General features: G+C 38.6%; 1 protein-coding gene across 1 annotated transcript in view; it reads right to left on the bottom strand.

The window, feature by feature from the left end:
* Positions 1-9437: 9437 nt before the first annotated feature.
* Positions 9438-15502, bottom strand: part of LOC308679742 (ryanodine receptor 3) — a 187170-nt gene continuing 181105 nt past the window's right edge. The window contains exons 99-106 of the mRNA XM_081347395.1: positions 14316-14376; positions 14092-14238; positions 13426-13560; positions 12567-12723; positions 11783-11847; positions 11491-11591; positions 11091-11142; positions 9438-10106 (exon numbers count right to left, since the gene is read on the bottom strand). Of these exons, the coding sequence (XP_081203521.1) occupies positions 10011-10106; positions 11091-11142; positions 11491-11591; positions 11783-11847; positions 12567-12723; positions 13426-13560; positions 14092-14238; positions 14316-14376 (814 nt within the window). The 3' untranslated portion in view covers positions 9438-10010. The remainder of the gene's footprint in view (positions 10107-11090; positions 11143-11490; positions 11592-11782; positions 11848-12566; positions 12724-13425; positions 13561-14091; positions 14239-14315; positions 14377-15502) is intronic.

Consider the following 15502-nt stretch of genomic DNA (forward strand, 5'->3'; position numbering starts at 1 on the left):
CTTCCTCTCGCTCTTCAGTAAATATAGCTAATTATTCGTAAAACAAGGACATTTACAGAACCTGAGAAGAAAAAACGGACATTTAGACTCATTTTAGAATATAATTGCATTTCATTTAGTGTGAGTCAGTGCTGTTATTGTTAAAGCGACACTGAGGAACTTCTCCTCTGCGGTCCCCCTACAGGTTGGAAGCGGAATTGTCCATTACCGCTGTCATAAATAATTTCGCCTCCCGTCGCACACTCCTGTTTACCAGCTCCGGGTTTGGAAATAACGATGTCCACAGACAAGGTAGAGTATGTTGCATGATTTTATGAAAGTATGATGTATTGCGACTTCAGAAACGGCTATTTGTTATATAGGCTCCACCTGTCGGCTATTGTAACGCTTGCAGTAAAGCAAGTCAAATTTGTAGTTTCTTATGTCTCATTCGAACTACATAAACACGACCCGATCCGGCAAACTAGCATAGTGCGGTTATAGCCGATATAGGGACGCAAAGCGGAGGCAGAAGTGCCGTTCACCCTGTTACGACTTGATGAACCACTGAAACCATTTTAGAAACATTATTTTAAGGTAAAAAAAAAGTTCTTTAGTGTTGCTTTAACTAAAACTAGTAAAAATCGTTTTCAGCAATTGTAATAAAGCTTAAAATAAAATACAAATATTAGATGAAAAATATTTTTTTTTAACTGAAATAAGTTTAGGTTGAAGTATTATAATAATTAGTGCTGGGTGTAACAACGATTAATCACATCTAAAATAAACGTTTATGTTTACATAATATATGTGTGTGTACTGTGTATAATTAATTTGTATATATAAATACACACACATGCATGTATATACTGTGTAGATATTTATACACTCACCTAAAGGATTATTAGGAACACCTGTTCAATTTCTCATTAATGCAATTATCTAATCAACCAATCACATGGCAGTTGCTTCAATGCATTTAAGTCAAGTCAAGTCAACTTTATTTATATAGCGCTTTTCACAATACAGATTGTATCAAAGCAGCTTCACAGTATTAAATAAAATAGTACATCAGTGTTTGTTTCTGGTGTAAAACATCCACGTTTGGTAATGCAGATCAATAGCACTGGTGAATCGATTAATCAATTTAAGCATCCCCAACTGAGCAAGCCAAAGGCAACAGTGGCAAGGAACCGAAAAAGGTGACCTAATGGAGAAAAAAAACCTTGGGAGAACCCAGGCTCAGTCGGGGGCCAGTTCTCCTCTGGCGTTTATGAAGTAGAGACCGGATTTAACTGTAAGATTAAAATATTATATGAATGCCTGGCTGAAGAGATGCGTCTTTAATCTAGTTTTAAACTGGGAGAGCGAATCTGAGCAACGAACAGTATCAGGAAGGCTATTCCAGAGTTTTGGTGCTAAATGTGAAAATGCTCTCCCTCCTTTGGTGGATCTGGATATCCTAGGTATGACCAGAAGCCTCGAATTTAGTGATCTTAAAGAGCGCGATGGATTATAGGGCGATAGAAGATCCGTTAAATAAACTGGAGCTAAGCCGTTTAGGGCTTTATAAGTCAGTAGCAACACCTTGTAATTAATACGGAACTTTATAGGTAACCAATGTAGTGATGATAAAATTGGTGTTATATGGTCAAACTTTCTTGATCTAGTAAGAACTCTAGCGGCGGCATTTTGGACTAACTGTAGCTTGTTTATTGAGGATGCAGGACAACCAGCTAATAAAGCATTACAGTAATCTAGTCTCGAGGTCATGAATGCATGAACTAGCTTTTCTGCATCAGAAACAGATAGCATGTTACGTAATTTAGCAATATTTCTAAGATGAAAAAATGCTGTTTTTGTAACATATGAAATATGATTTTCAAAAGACAAGTTACAATCTAATATAACACCCAGGTCTTTTACTGTAGAGGATAAAGTTACAGGACACCCTACTATGTTAAAGTTGTATTGTAAGAGGTTTTGTGGGCGGTTTTTTGAACCGATAAGTATTACCTCTGTCTTATCTGGATTTAATAAAAGAAAATTGTGCGTCATCCAATCTTTTATATCTTTAACACACTCTGTCAATTTGGATAATTTAGCGTTTTCATCCGGCCGTGATGAAATATATAGTTGAGTGTCATCAGCATAACAATGGAAACTAATTCCATGTTTCCTTATAATATTTCCAAGTGGCAGCATATATATTGAGAATAATAGAGGGCCTAACACAGATCCTTGCGGCACTCCATAGTTTACTGGAGTTATGATCGATTTTTCTCCGTTTAAATAGACAAAATGGTAGCGGTCAGATAGGTATGATCTGAACCAGCTTAATGCTTGTCCTTGAACACCGGTATAGTTTTGTAGCCGATCTAAGAGTATTGTGTGATCTATAGTATCGAACGCAGCACTAAGATCAAGTAAAACTAGTATTGAGATACAGCCTTGGTCAGAAGCTAAGAGTAAATCATTTGTGATTTTAACGAGCGCAGTTTCAGTGCTATGATGCGGCCTGAACCCAGACTGAAACTTTTCATAGGTGTCATTTTCTTGCAAGAAAGAGCCCAGTTGGGCAGACACAACTTTTTCTAATATTTTGGACATAAAAGGAAGATTTGAAATGGGTCTATAATTTGCTAGGTTATTTGGGTCTAATTGTGGTTTCTTAATGAGAGGTTTTATAACTGCCAATTTAAATGTTCTTGGAACATGACCTAAAGATAAAGACGAGTTAATAATATTGAGGAGAGGCTCTTCCACTATAGGTAACACTTCTTTCAATAGTTTAGTTGGTATGGGATCTAATAAACATGTTGTTGTTTTAGAGGAAATGATAAATTTATTTAACTCTTTTTGTTCTATAGTTGTAAAGCACTGTAATTGTTCTTGCGGGGTGATAATCGAGGCTGAATTATAAGGCGCGATTGAAGATTGAACGTTTACAATTGTGGATCTGATGTTTTCTATTTTCTCAGTGAAAAAATTCATGAAATCATTACTACTAAACTGTAACGGAATATTTTGTTCAGGTGACGCTTGTTTATTTGTTAGTCTAGCCACGGTGTTAAATAAGAACCTAGGATTGTTTTGGTTATTTTCTATTAGTTTGCGGAGATGCTCAGCCCTGGCCGCTTTTAGGGCCTTTTTATAGCGTGACGTACTGTCTTTCCAAGCGATTCTAAAAACCTCTAAATTAGTTTGTTTCCATTTACGCTCTAAATTACGGGTTTCTCTCTTTAGAACACGAGTAGTATTGTTGTACCATGGTGCTTTAATTTTCTCTCTGACCTTTTTTAGTCTCATAGGTGCAACAATATCCCATTTTCCAGAGAGAACGGTGCTCATAGTGCTGGTTAGTTCGTCTAGTTCATCTGTTTGTTTAGGTTCAGGCAGCAGCTGAGACAGATCCGATAAGCAATTTGAAAAATTATCTATGGTGGATGGAAGGATTGTTCTGCCTAATCGATAACGCGGCGCAGCATGATATATTACCGGGGTACGTAATATGCAAGTTACCATGTAATGGTCAGTTACATCATCACTTTGCGGAATGATATCTATATCGGTTGGATCGGTTCCATGTGATATAATTAAATCGAGTGTATGATTAAAACGATGAGTTGGTCCGGTAACGTTTTGCTTAACCCCAAAGGAGTTTAATAAGTCTATAAACGCAGCCCCTAACGTATCATTTTGATTATCTACATGGATATTAAAGTCTCCAACAATTAATATTTTATCGACATTGACCAATAGATCTGAGAGAAAATTTGCAAATTCTTTTAGGAAATCAGCGTAAGGCCCTGGTGGTCTATATACGGTAGCCAAGGCTAAAGATAATAGGGATGTTTTTCTATCATCTAAGAGCGTAACATTTAGTACAAGTACTTCAAATGAAATAAACTTATAACCCGTTTTCTGAGTAACATTGAGAATATCTCTATAGATAGTTGCAATACCGCCGCCACGACCAATCAGACGGGGCTCGTGCTTATAGGAGTATCCTGATGGAGTAGACTCATTTAGACCGAAATAATCATTTGGTTTAAGCCAGGTTTCAGTAAGGCAAAGTACATCTATGCTATTATCTGTGACTATTTCATTTACAATAACTGCCTTAGGTGTGAGTGATCTAATGTTTAAAAGACCTAGCTTTAGAAATTGTTTTTGTTTACTAATAGCAACATTTTCTGTTTTAATAACAATTAGATTTTTCCTAGATCCTGCAGTAGATTTATTATTTGATCGCACTAAACGAGGAATAGACACAGTTTCTATGCAATGTTCTACACTAGTATTTATATCAGTTAATTTGGTGCAGCAGAGACTATGATTTGGACTTTTGGTTACTAGTCAAAAGGTATTTAACATTTTGGAGATGTTATCTGACAGAAGATCCGATCCGAATCTGTTTGGGTGTAAGCCATCAGCACGGTAAAGCCTAGGACGCTCCCAAAACAGATTCCAATTATTTACAAAGAGCAGTTTCTGCTCATTGCACCATGACATTAACCATTCATTTAGCGCGAATAATCTACTAAACTTGTCATGTCCTAGACGGTATGTGGGAAGCGGTCCTGACACAATGATCGTTATATCAGGCGATGTGCTGCGTACCGTATCGATCAGATTCCTGAAGTCTTTCTTCAGAACTTCCGTCTGGCGCAGCCTGATGTCGTTCACTCCCGCGTGCAATACCAAAGTTCCGACGCGCTCGTTATCGTTCAGAATCTCGGGAACGCGAGCAGCGATTTCAGAAACACGAGCACCAGGAAAGCAGTGACTGTGCACCTTATTTTTACCTGATGTAGCATGGACGTGCCGAACAATGGAATCACCGATGATCACAGCATCGCGTTCTGTTTCGCGAAGAGCGGAGAAGCGGTTTTGTGTGGATAACTCGAAAACCGGGAGGGTCGGAGAGGGTCTTGGTCTAGACCTGACTCGCGTCTTCCGCTGCGGAAATATCCAGGCTTTGTGGTGGCGTGTTGGAGCCGGAGTGAACGAGACCATGGCTGATCGCGACCTTGGCGCTCGGGACCGATGCCGAGTAACGCACGGAGTAGACGAGGTCGGAGTCAGCGGGTTAGTAACATTAATCTCTGATTTGTGAGCATCAGCGCGTGATGTTTCAAGAGCCAAACGCTGGTCTCTCAGCTCGGCCTGTCTCACTAAAAGGTCGTGGATCTGTTTCTCAACAGCTTCCAGCTCAGACTGTACCGCGTGCAGCTCAAATGTGTCCTCACCTGCACCAAAAGGTAGACTACTTGCATCTGATATATTCGCCATTTTAACAGATGGACAGTAAGTTAGCAACGACACTACCAGTGATGCTATCAATTAATACTAATTTCTGACAAGCGTCTTAGATATAATCCGTCTTTTAAGTGGTACGGGTGTAGAGTAGACGCACGATAGGTGAAAAATGTTTGTAAGTGAGTGTTGAGAAGACGCGTTCAGCCGTGATCCCCGGGAGTAACCTATAAGAGTATCCAGCGTAGAATCACTAACAGGCTTGAGACACGTCTGCTCAACAGTCCGCGTTGTAACTATGAGGTTTGAGCAGTAGTGCTTCTCAGTGAGGAAAAGTAGAAAATGTTTGTTGTAAGTAAGTTTAAAGAGTAAAATCAAGAATTATAAATCAAATCGATAGAGCTCCAAAGACAACAACGCGTTCAGACGCGACGCATGCGCATTCAAGAAGGAGTACAATTTAGGGGTGTGGTACATTCAAGTACAATTTAGGGGTGTGGTCCTGGTCAAGTCAATCTCCTGAACTCCAAACTGAATGTCAGAATGGGAAAGAAAGGTGATTTAAGCAATTTTGAGCGTGGCATGGTTGTTGGTGCCAGACGGGCCGGTCTGAGTATTTCACAATCTGCTCAGTTACTGGGATTTTCACGCACAACCATTTCTAGGGTTTACAAAGAATGGTGTGAAAAGGGAAAAACATCCAGTATGCGGCAGTCCTGTGGGCGAAAATGCCTTGTTGATGCTAGAGGTCAGAGGAGAATGGGCCGACTGATTCAAGCTGATAGAAGAGCAACTTTGACTGAAATAACCATTCGTTACAACCGAGGGATGCAGCAAAGCATTTGTGAAGCCACAACACGCACAACCTTGAGGCGGATGGGCTACAACAGCAGAAGACCCCACCGGGTACCACTCATCTCCACTACAAATAGGAAAAAGAGGCTACAATTTGCACGAGCTCACCAAAATTGGACAGTTGAAGACTGGAAAAATGTTGCCTGGTCTGAAGAGTCTCGATTTCTGTTGAGACATTCAGATGGTAGAGTCAGAATTTGGCGCAAACAGAATGAGAACATGGATCCATCATGCCTTGTTACCACTGTGCAGGCTGGTGGTGGTGGTGTAATGGTGTGGGGGATGTTTTCTTGGCACACTTTAGGCCCCTTAGTGCCAATTGGGCATCGTTTAAATGCCACGGCCTACCTGAGCATTGTTTCTGACCATGTCCATCCCTTTATGACCACCATGTACCCATCCTCTGATGGCTACTTCCAGCAGGATAATGCACCATGTCACAAAGCTCGAATCATTTCAAATTGGTTTCTTGAACATGACAATGAGTTCACTGTACTAAAATGGCCCCCACAGTCACCAGATCTCAACCCAATAGAGCATCTTTGGGATGTGGTGGAACGGGAGCTTCGTGCCCTGGATGTGCATCCCACAAATCTCCATCAACTGCAAGATGCTGTCCTATCAATATGGGCCAACATTTCTAAAGAATGCTTTCAGCACCTTGTTGAATCAATGCCACGTAGAATTAAGGCAGTTCTGAAGGCGAAAGGGGGTCAAACACAGTATTAGTATGGTGTTCCTAATAATCCTGAGTGTATATAATTTATACTATATATAAATAACACTTTTTTTTTAAATATATACAGGACATTCGGACACGTTTTAGAATTTCTATCTGGAATGTAATTGTATTTCATACAGTGTGAGTCAATGTTGTTATTGTTCACTAAAACTATTAAAAATTGTGTTCAGCAATTGAAATAAAGCTAAAAATAAAATATAAAAATTTGATAAAAAATAAAAAGGATTTTTTTTTTAAATGGTAATGGTAAATTTAGGTTGAAGCATTATAACAATACATAAATATTAGATCAATTAGATAATTCGTAAATTAATAAATAAAATAATAAAGAGCAAAAGTCAAGCAAATGCTAAGCTAAAGTTATTGTATTTAATGTCGTCTGGGTCGTATTTTCTCTGTTCATGTTTTTGCATATGATGATGATGATGATGAGGTCACCTGTGATGATGATGAGGTCACCTGTGATGATGATGAGGTCACCTGTGATGATGATGATGAGGTCACCTGTGATGATGATGAGGTCACCTGTGATGATGATGATGAAGGTCCCCTGTGATGATGATGAGGTCACCTGTGATGATGATGAGGTCACCTGTGATGATGATGATGGTCACCTGTGATGATGATGGTCACCTGTGATGATGAGGTCACCTGTGATGATGATGAGGTCACCTGTGATGATGAGGTCACCTGTGATGATGATGAGGTCACCTGTGATGATGATGGTCACCTGTGATGATGAGGTCACCTGTGATGATGATGATGGTCACCTGTGATGATGAGGTCACCTGTGATGATGATGAGGTCACCTGTGATGATGATGAAGGTCACCTGTGATGATGATGAGGTCACCTGTGATGATGATGATGGTCACCTGTGATGATGATGGTCACCTGTGATGATGTCACCTGTGATGATGATGATGAAGGTCACCTGTGATGATGATGAAGGTCACCTGTGATGATGATGATGATGGTCACCTGTGATGATGATGATGAAGGTCACCTGTGATGATGATGATGAAGGTCACCTGTGATGATGTCACAGCCACAGATGGGGACCAAAAACAACAGCATAAAAGCAGCAGGTTTAGTATTCTCCATCAGCTGTCGTTCTGATCTCCTCTGAAACGGATCTGCTCCATTAATGTAGTGTGTGTGACCTTGCATCATGACACATAAGTGAGAGAGGCGCTGTTGTTGACGAGGGCCGTCGGCCCCGAGCGTCAGGAGCCTAATTACGGCTCGGATCCGGTGACATTCAGTGCCTGTGATCAGAAAACACTCCGTTTGGCCTCGCGTGACGGGAGACCTTTAACAAACATCCAGAGACGTCTGTGTCTGAGAGGCTTCGGCTTCACGTCTGTCGCTCCGAGCTCAAGCTCTTCCATACGTTTAATTATAGAACACACAAACACTGCAACAGTTGAGCAAACACAGTCCGTAAACTACTCTATCCATATGCATTATACAAGCAATCCATTCGCTCAACAGGTGACGAGCAGATATATGCATTCAAAATGTAAAAATAAAATGTTTTAGATGTCACAGAGAACCACAAAACTATTATATATAATATACACATGGAAAATTAAAATAATTTCAAAATAAAAACAAAACAAACACTAACTAAAAATGAATTTAATTATAAAAACAAGAACAAAATAAATAATTATAAAAAAATATCATTAAATCATAAAATAGAAATGCAAAATTAAAAACAAAGCAGATCCTTAAAAAAATGATTAAATCATAGAAATGAAAAATTTCAATAATTTTAAAATAAAAACTGAAAAAAAACCTTACTAAAAATTAAATTACAAAAATTTGAACATTTAAATAAATAATATAAAATACAAACAAATTTAAACAAATATTTTATATATATATATATTTTTTTTTTGAAAATTAAAATAATCTAAATAAAATACTTACCACTTACTAAAAATGAATTAAATCATAGAAATGAAAAATTTAAATAATTAATTTTAAAATAAAAACACTGAAAATGAAACTTACAAAAAATTTAATTACAGAAATTTGAACATTTAAATAAATTAAATATATATATATATATAAAAACAAATTTAAACAAATATATATATATATATATAAAAATCATTTTGAAAATTTTAATAATCAAAATAAAATACTTACCACTTACTAAAAATGAAATAAATCATAAAAATGAAAACTTAAAATAAAAAAGTTAAAAACAAAACAAATACTTAAAAAATAAATCCTAAAAATATAAATTGAAAATAAAAACCATAAAAATAAAACCCTCACTAAAAATATTAAATCATAAAAACTAAAATAATTAACTTTAAAATAAAATGACTAAAATTTAAATCACAAAAAATGTCAAATTAAAATACATAATACAAATACAAAGATATTTAAACAAAAATTTATGATTAAAATAAATGTGAAAACGAAAACAATCAAAATAAAGCATTTGTTTTCCTGCATGTCACGTGACCATTAACAGACATCAGAGAAGCATGAACATGTGACATAATTTATTCAAATATTACCTGTTAAAAGCACCTGTGGTCACGTGATCTCAACATGAGGGCTTTTCTATCGGGAGAGACATGGTTCAACACAACAGCTTTATTGCATCAATATCTTTATTTGTCCTTCAAAAGAAATGCACAATTCAGCAAAGCTACGACATACAAACAGCCAAACAAGAGCATTTCCCTCTGAAATCAGGAGACGGGAACATGACAAACCTCCACACGTCGAACCAACCAATCAGGAGGAAACGCAGATCTTGCATAGCTCAGATGTAATGGAGGTAAGGCACTTCACGAAGGTTTTTATTAGGCATCTCATCGCCACGCGCTCTCGTCTCGGCAAGCAGGAGAAGGGAATCTGAGAACAAACGTCCAACGCGCTTTTGGCATCATGCTCTCCAAACGCTGAAGTGGGATTCTTGTGCATATACGGGTGGAGACGTTGACCGGAAACCCCAGGTTCTCAAAAAAGACGTTGTGCAATGGTTTTTGGGGTCGAAGAAGGCAACGTGTTGAGCTTTTTTTGACCGAAAAGAAGTTAAAGAAACGTTTGAACCCAAAGCAAACGTCCAGACAGACGGAGGGAAAGAGTCTCCACTGAATTGGCACAGTTTCTCGAGGTAACGTAGGTACTGTTGTGTCGTGGGACGGGGTTTAGCCCAACTGGTCCTCGTACTGCTTCCGAAAGCAGTCGCCAGCGGGGAAGAAATCCCAGCATCTCTCCTGATACATCTTCCACACGTACGACTCCTGCGGAGACACCGGAAACATCTCAAACACGTCTGACATTATTATCAGCACTGCAAAAAAAGATTTTCTTACTCAGTATTAAATCAAGATGCATTTACTAAAGTAGTACAATCCCATTAGACATTATGTCTTGTTTTCTGGGAGGAAAGTCTAAATGAAGAGAGTTTTTTCTTAAAACAAGCTAAATGATCTGGGTCAGAAAAATAATCTAGTTTTCCATTTGAAATAAGATTATATTTCTGACAACATTGCCAGATCATTTTGCTTGTTCACTTCATTAGATTTTTTTCCCCTGGATAAAAAGACAATGTCTAATGGGATTTTACTAAATCCATCTTGATTTAAGAATTTTTTGATATTTGGACTGGAAACAAGACAAACATACTGAGTAAGAACAGCATTTTTTTGCAGTGTTTAAGCTTTATTTTACCAGGAAAGAAAACACACTGAGATTAAAAATCTCTTTTGCAAGAGCATCCTTCCTGGCTGAGATTATTAGCACACAACTCACGTGAGTTTAACAAATAACATTCCTATATAACGTTATAACGCATTGCTCCAGTAAAATGCTTCAAAATCATTTTTATTTAGGATTGCATTTAAAAAAACCCTGGATTGCTTATACATTCTCATTACATTTGTCTGTTTAATATGGAAGAGGATTAGGGCCAAGCTTTAATAAAAAAATAAAACCATCTCGAGATTAAAGTCATTATAATGCAAGATTAAACTTGTTAAATTTCGAGAAAACAAAAGTCGAAATACAATGTTGAGGAAAAACTCGACAATAAAGTTGTTGTTTCGAGAAAAAACTTTTTGTTGTGAAAAACTCTAAATAAAATGTTGTTTTATTTGATTTAGTTTATGTTAAAACTGTGTAGTAGTAATTTTTATGTGCAATTCAAAAATATAAATCTTAAATTTAGGCCTGATTTTTTTTAAACTTCTTTTTCTTCCTCCTCGTGACTGGAGAGCAGAGCGTACCTGACCGGTGTGCTCCGTTTCATCCTTGTTGATCAAGTACATCAAGAAAAACCTGCAAGATCAACAGAGATCGCAACAGATTCAAACTTAATCTATTATAAAGCTGAAATAAAGCACAATGTACAGTAAATATAAGATGAAAATATTGAATTAGATAAGTTGAAGTACTAAAATAACTAAAACTGAAATATAAATAAATATAGTAACTAAAAAAACACAAACAAAAATATTACTAAAACTTTAAAATTAAAACTAATACTTTAAAAATAATTGTATTAAAAATGTATAAAACTATAGCAGTATACAGATAATACTAAAGCATCCCTCTCTCCTCATGCTGCTCAGTTTGTGGGGTTTGAGTGATGGCGTCTGAACTCGACAGGATAAACGCGTCACTCACAGGTAGTTGGCGAGGTTGTGCTCTTGTAACGTGTGAGTCTCAAAGCCGTGCGGCGTCGTGTCGAAATACTCATTACCGATTCCACAGATGAAACATTTAGTCTGAGGAGAAGAAACAACATCAGAAACACATTCATCTGAACACACAGATAGATGGATAGATAGACAGACAGACAGACAGACAGACAGATAGATAGACAGATAGATAGATAGACAGATAGACAGATAGATAGATAGATAGATAGATAGATAGATAGATAGATAGATAGATAGATAGATAGATGTCTCTGTACCTCCATGTCTTCTTTGACTTGTTCCTGTTGGTCTCTCAGCTCTCCGAACGCATCGATGATCAAACCTGTCCAACACACACACTCTTACAATCAATCATCTCTCAAACTCTTCATTACAGATAATAATACTCATTATATATATATATATATATATATATATATATATATATATATATATATATATAAAACTATTAATAAAAGCCACAGAAGCATCTCAATGATACTACAGTAACACGAGGAGACATTAAAGGTGCAGTGTGTAAGTTTTAGCGCATCTAGTGGTGATGTTGTGAACTGCACCCAGCTGAAGTTACGGTGGCCGACAGGAAGTGATGTCGTCGTCTGAGACAGCAGAGAGTAGCCAGTTCAGCAATGAGGTTTCTTTACAAAGATCAATTAAGAAATTATGTTTACTTAATTATTCAGTAAAATTATGTTATTGTGAATATTATTGTGACTTGTTCATCATTGTGTCAGTGTTTTATTCGCTGACTTTAGCTCGCTTCTTTACACGAAGAACAACAGTGACGAAACGTGTTTGTCCGTTCAGGGCCACCGTAGAAACATGTGGATGTAAGCGGATCCGCGGTGTGTGTAGAGAGAAATGCTCATTCTAAGCTAATAAACACATAACGCTTCATTATGTAAGGTCTTTATAGACCACTGAAAACATCGTTATGAATATGATATTGCATTTCTGTCAACAGATCCTCCTAAATATCACACACTGCACCTTTAAATAAATGTATATGTGAATATTCAGCATGTGATGTGATGATGGCACCTTGGATGATGGCCAGGAGGATGACGATGACGAAGAAGAAGAAGGTGATGTCGAAGAGGATCCGGTAGAGTTCATACGGGTCGCCAGCCGGGTCCTCGATCTCGTCACCGATCCCTCCGCCGGCACGGACACCCACATACATGTGGAACAGGTAACACTGACACACACACGCACACACACAAACGCACACACACACACACAGTCAAACGAAATTTATTTATCACATCATCAGTTTATTCGCTATAGTTTAGAGAATGGTAATAAAATATGAGCAGAACTCATTGATATTTGACTGGTTTTGTCCGTCCTTCTGTTAGACTGTCTCACACATGAATTATGTTGAATATCTGTCAGCTGTTAAATTTAACTACACAATTAGATAATACCAGTTTAGCTCAACCAATCACCAAGCAATGCTTCATTGTGTTCAGTCTGTGTGTAAAAAGAGCATTAGCAATTAAAGAAAACACACTTCAGCAAAACATGATCAGCTCAAAGTGTCCCAATCATTTTTGGTCCTAAATGTTTATTAATGTCACTGGTAGTCACTGTATAAAGAATTATTGGGTATAATATGTCACAGTTTACTTTATTTTGCTCTCCTCACTTACATAAATGAACTATAGTGTCCCGCACACACTCAAAGATGATATCTGGTGTGTGAATAGTGTTTGGTTTGACTTTGTGTCTGACTGCCATTCTCTTACGAACACTGTCTGTTATATAGAGCCAGTTTACACCTCAGTGTCACATGATCCTTCAGTGTCACATGATCCTTCAGTGTCACATGATCCTTCAGAACTCAGTTGTGGAAACTGCGATGCGTTTATCTTTCAGGAATCTCAGAGCCGTCGCTCACCGTCATCATATCATCGCACTTCATATCCGGCTCGTCCTCGTCGCCGCTCTTGTTGTAGAACTTGCGGAAGAAGTTGAAGGCCACGACAGTGTAGAGATACACGACCACCGCGAGCAGCCCGACCGTCAGCACCAGCTGAGAGAAACACACACACACACACACACACACACACACTGAAACCACGGCAGAGTGTGTGTGTGTGTGAGTGTGTGTGAGTGTGTGTGTGAGTGTGTGTGGGAGTGAGTGAGTGTGTAAGAGAGAGAGTTTGTGTGTGTGTGTGTGTGTGTGTGTGTGTGTGTTTTTTTGAGAGAGAGCGTGTGTGTGTGTGTGTGTGTGTGTGTGTGTGAGAGTGTGTGTGTGTGTGTGTGTGAGTGTCAGTGTGTGTTTGAGTGTGTGAATGAGTGTGAGTGAGTGAGTGTGTATGTGTGTGAGTGTCAGTGTGTGTGTGTGTGTGTGTGTGTGTGTGTGTGTGTGTGTGTGTGTGTGAATGAGTGTGTGTGTGTGAGTGTCAGTGTGTGTGTGTGTGTGTGTGTGTGTGTGTGTGTGAATGAATGAGTGTGTGTGTGTGAGTGTCAGTGTGTGTGTGTGTGTGTGTGTGTGTGTGTGTGTGTGTGAATGAGTGTGAGTGAGTGTGTGAGAGTGTGTGTGTGTGTGTGTGTGTGTGACCTGTTTGCCGTTGTGTGTGACGGAGGAGAGGATGGTCCTGAGGGTCTTGAAGCCCATGGCGATGTCCAGCAAGTGAGCGGCGAAGAAGAAGTTATTATAGTGACCGAGGATAGACATGGTGGTGTACCAGACCAGATACAGGAACGACTGCAAGGACACACACACACACACACGTCAGCGATCACGTGACCTCATCCGGCTCATGAAGCAGCGCAAACACTCACGTTATCGGTGAACACCACGCCCAGCTTCCACACGTGATACTTGGTGTCGATGGAGCTCAACCTGAAGAACAGCAGAACCAGAGAAGACGAGCGTGAGCCTTCTAGAGTTTAAAATCCCCGTTTCAATCATTTTATCCTTTAAAACTCATCATGATCACTGGAATGACATATTTAAACATTTTTATTTCCTGGAAAAAATGTCTTCATGTCTTAAAACATCTTGACTGTAACTCGACACCCTTGCCTCATTTAGTATACGCGGTTCTATGAATATGCAAATTAGCCCCACCTCCACTCACTCACCTGTCAACACTCCCGTTTTCCACGGGAGTCTCCCGTATTTCACACCCATCTCCCGCCCCCCTCCCGTTTTGTCATTTCTCCCGGGAAACTCCTGTAATTTGTAAGGCCCAAACCTCGTTCTCTGAATAATCACATCAATGTTTGATCCGGAGAGCATTCACAGCGCTGCACTTACTACACATTATGTTGTGTTACAGCCTTATTCCAAAATTCTACAAACAAAACCCCATAATGACAACATGAAAGAAGTTTCTTTGGAATCTTTGCAAATTTATCACAAATAAAAAATGAAAAAATCACATAATCCACAAGTGTTCACAGCCTTTGCCATGACACTCAATATTGAGCTCCGGTTCATCCGGTTTCCACCGATCATCAGATGCTTCTACACCTGGACTGGAGTCCACCTGTGGGAAGCTCAGCTGACTGGTCATGATGTGTAAAGACACACACCTGTCTTTATAAGATCCCACAGGTCACAGTGCATGTCAGAGCACAAGCCATGAAGTCTGAGGAACTGTTTGTGAATACTCTCCGGATGCTCTGTATGGGTTAATCTAAGGTTGTCCGGTTGCCAGATATTGTAAAGCATCCTACTCACACAATCAACACATCATCATTTCAAGGAGAACGCGCTGTCTGTGACACACACGACACACGCCAGAATACAGTTCTCTTTCGCGCTTGAATGAACAATAACACACATTTTATGTCCATTTTGTCGAGTATCCTTGTCAGAGTAGTCTTAAATTTGTTTAATAACGTCTTCAATGAACATAAAGAGTTGTGAGAGAATGAGTGTGTGTGTGAGATCATGTGCAGACACTCTTAAACTGACTGTCTGTCAGTAAATCTAATCAAAGAACAAGAGAACAGAGAAAATC

The sequence above is a fragment of the Scardinius erythrophthalmus genome, assembly GCF_964197995.2.
Source record: "Scardinius erythrophthalmus genome assembly, chromosome: 19".
In the NCBI taxonomy this organism is placed as follows: Eukaryota; Metazoa; Chordata; class Actinopteri; order Cypriniformes; family Leuciscidae; genus Scardinius; species Scardinius erythrophthalmus.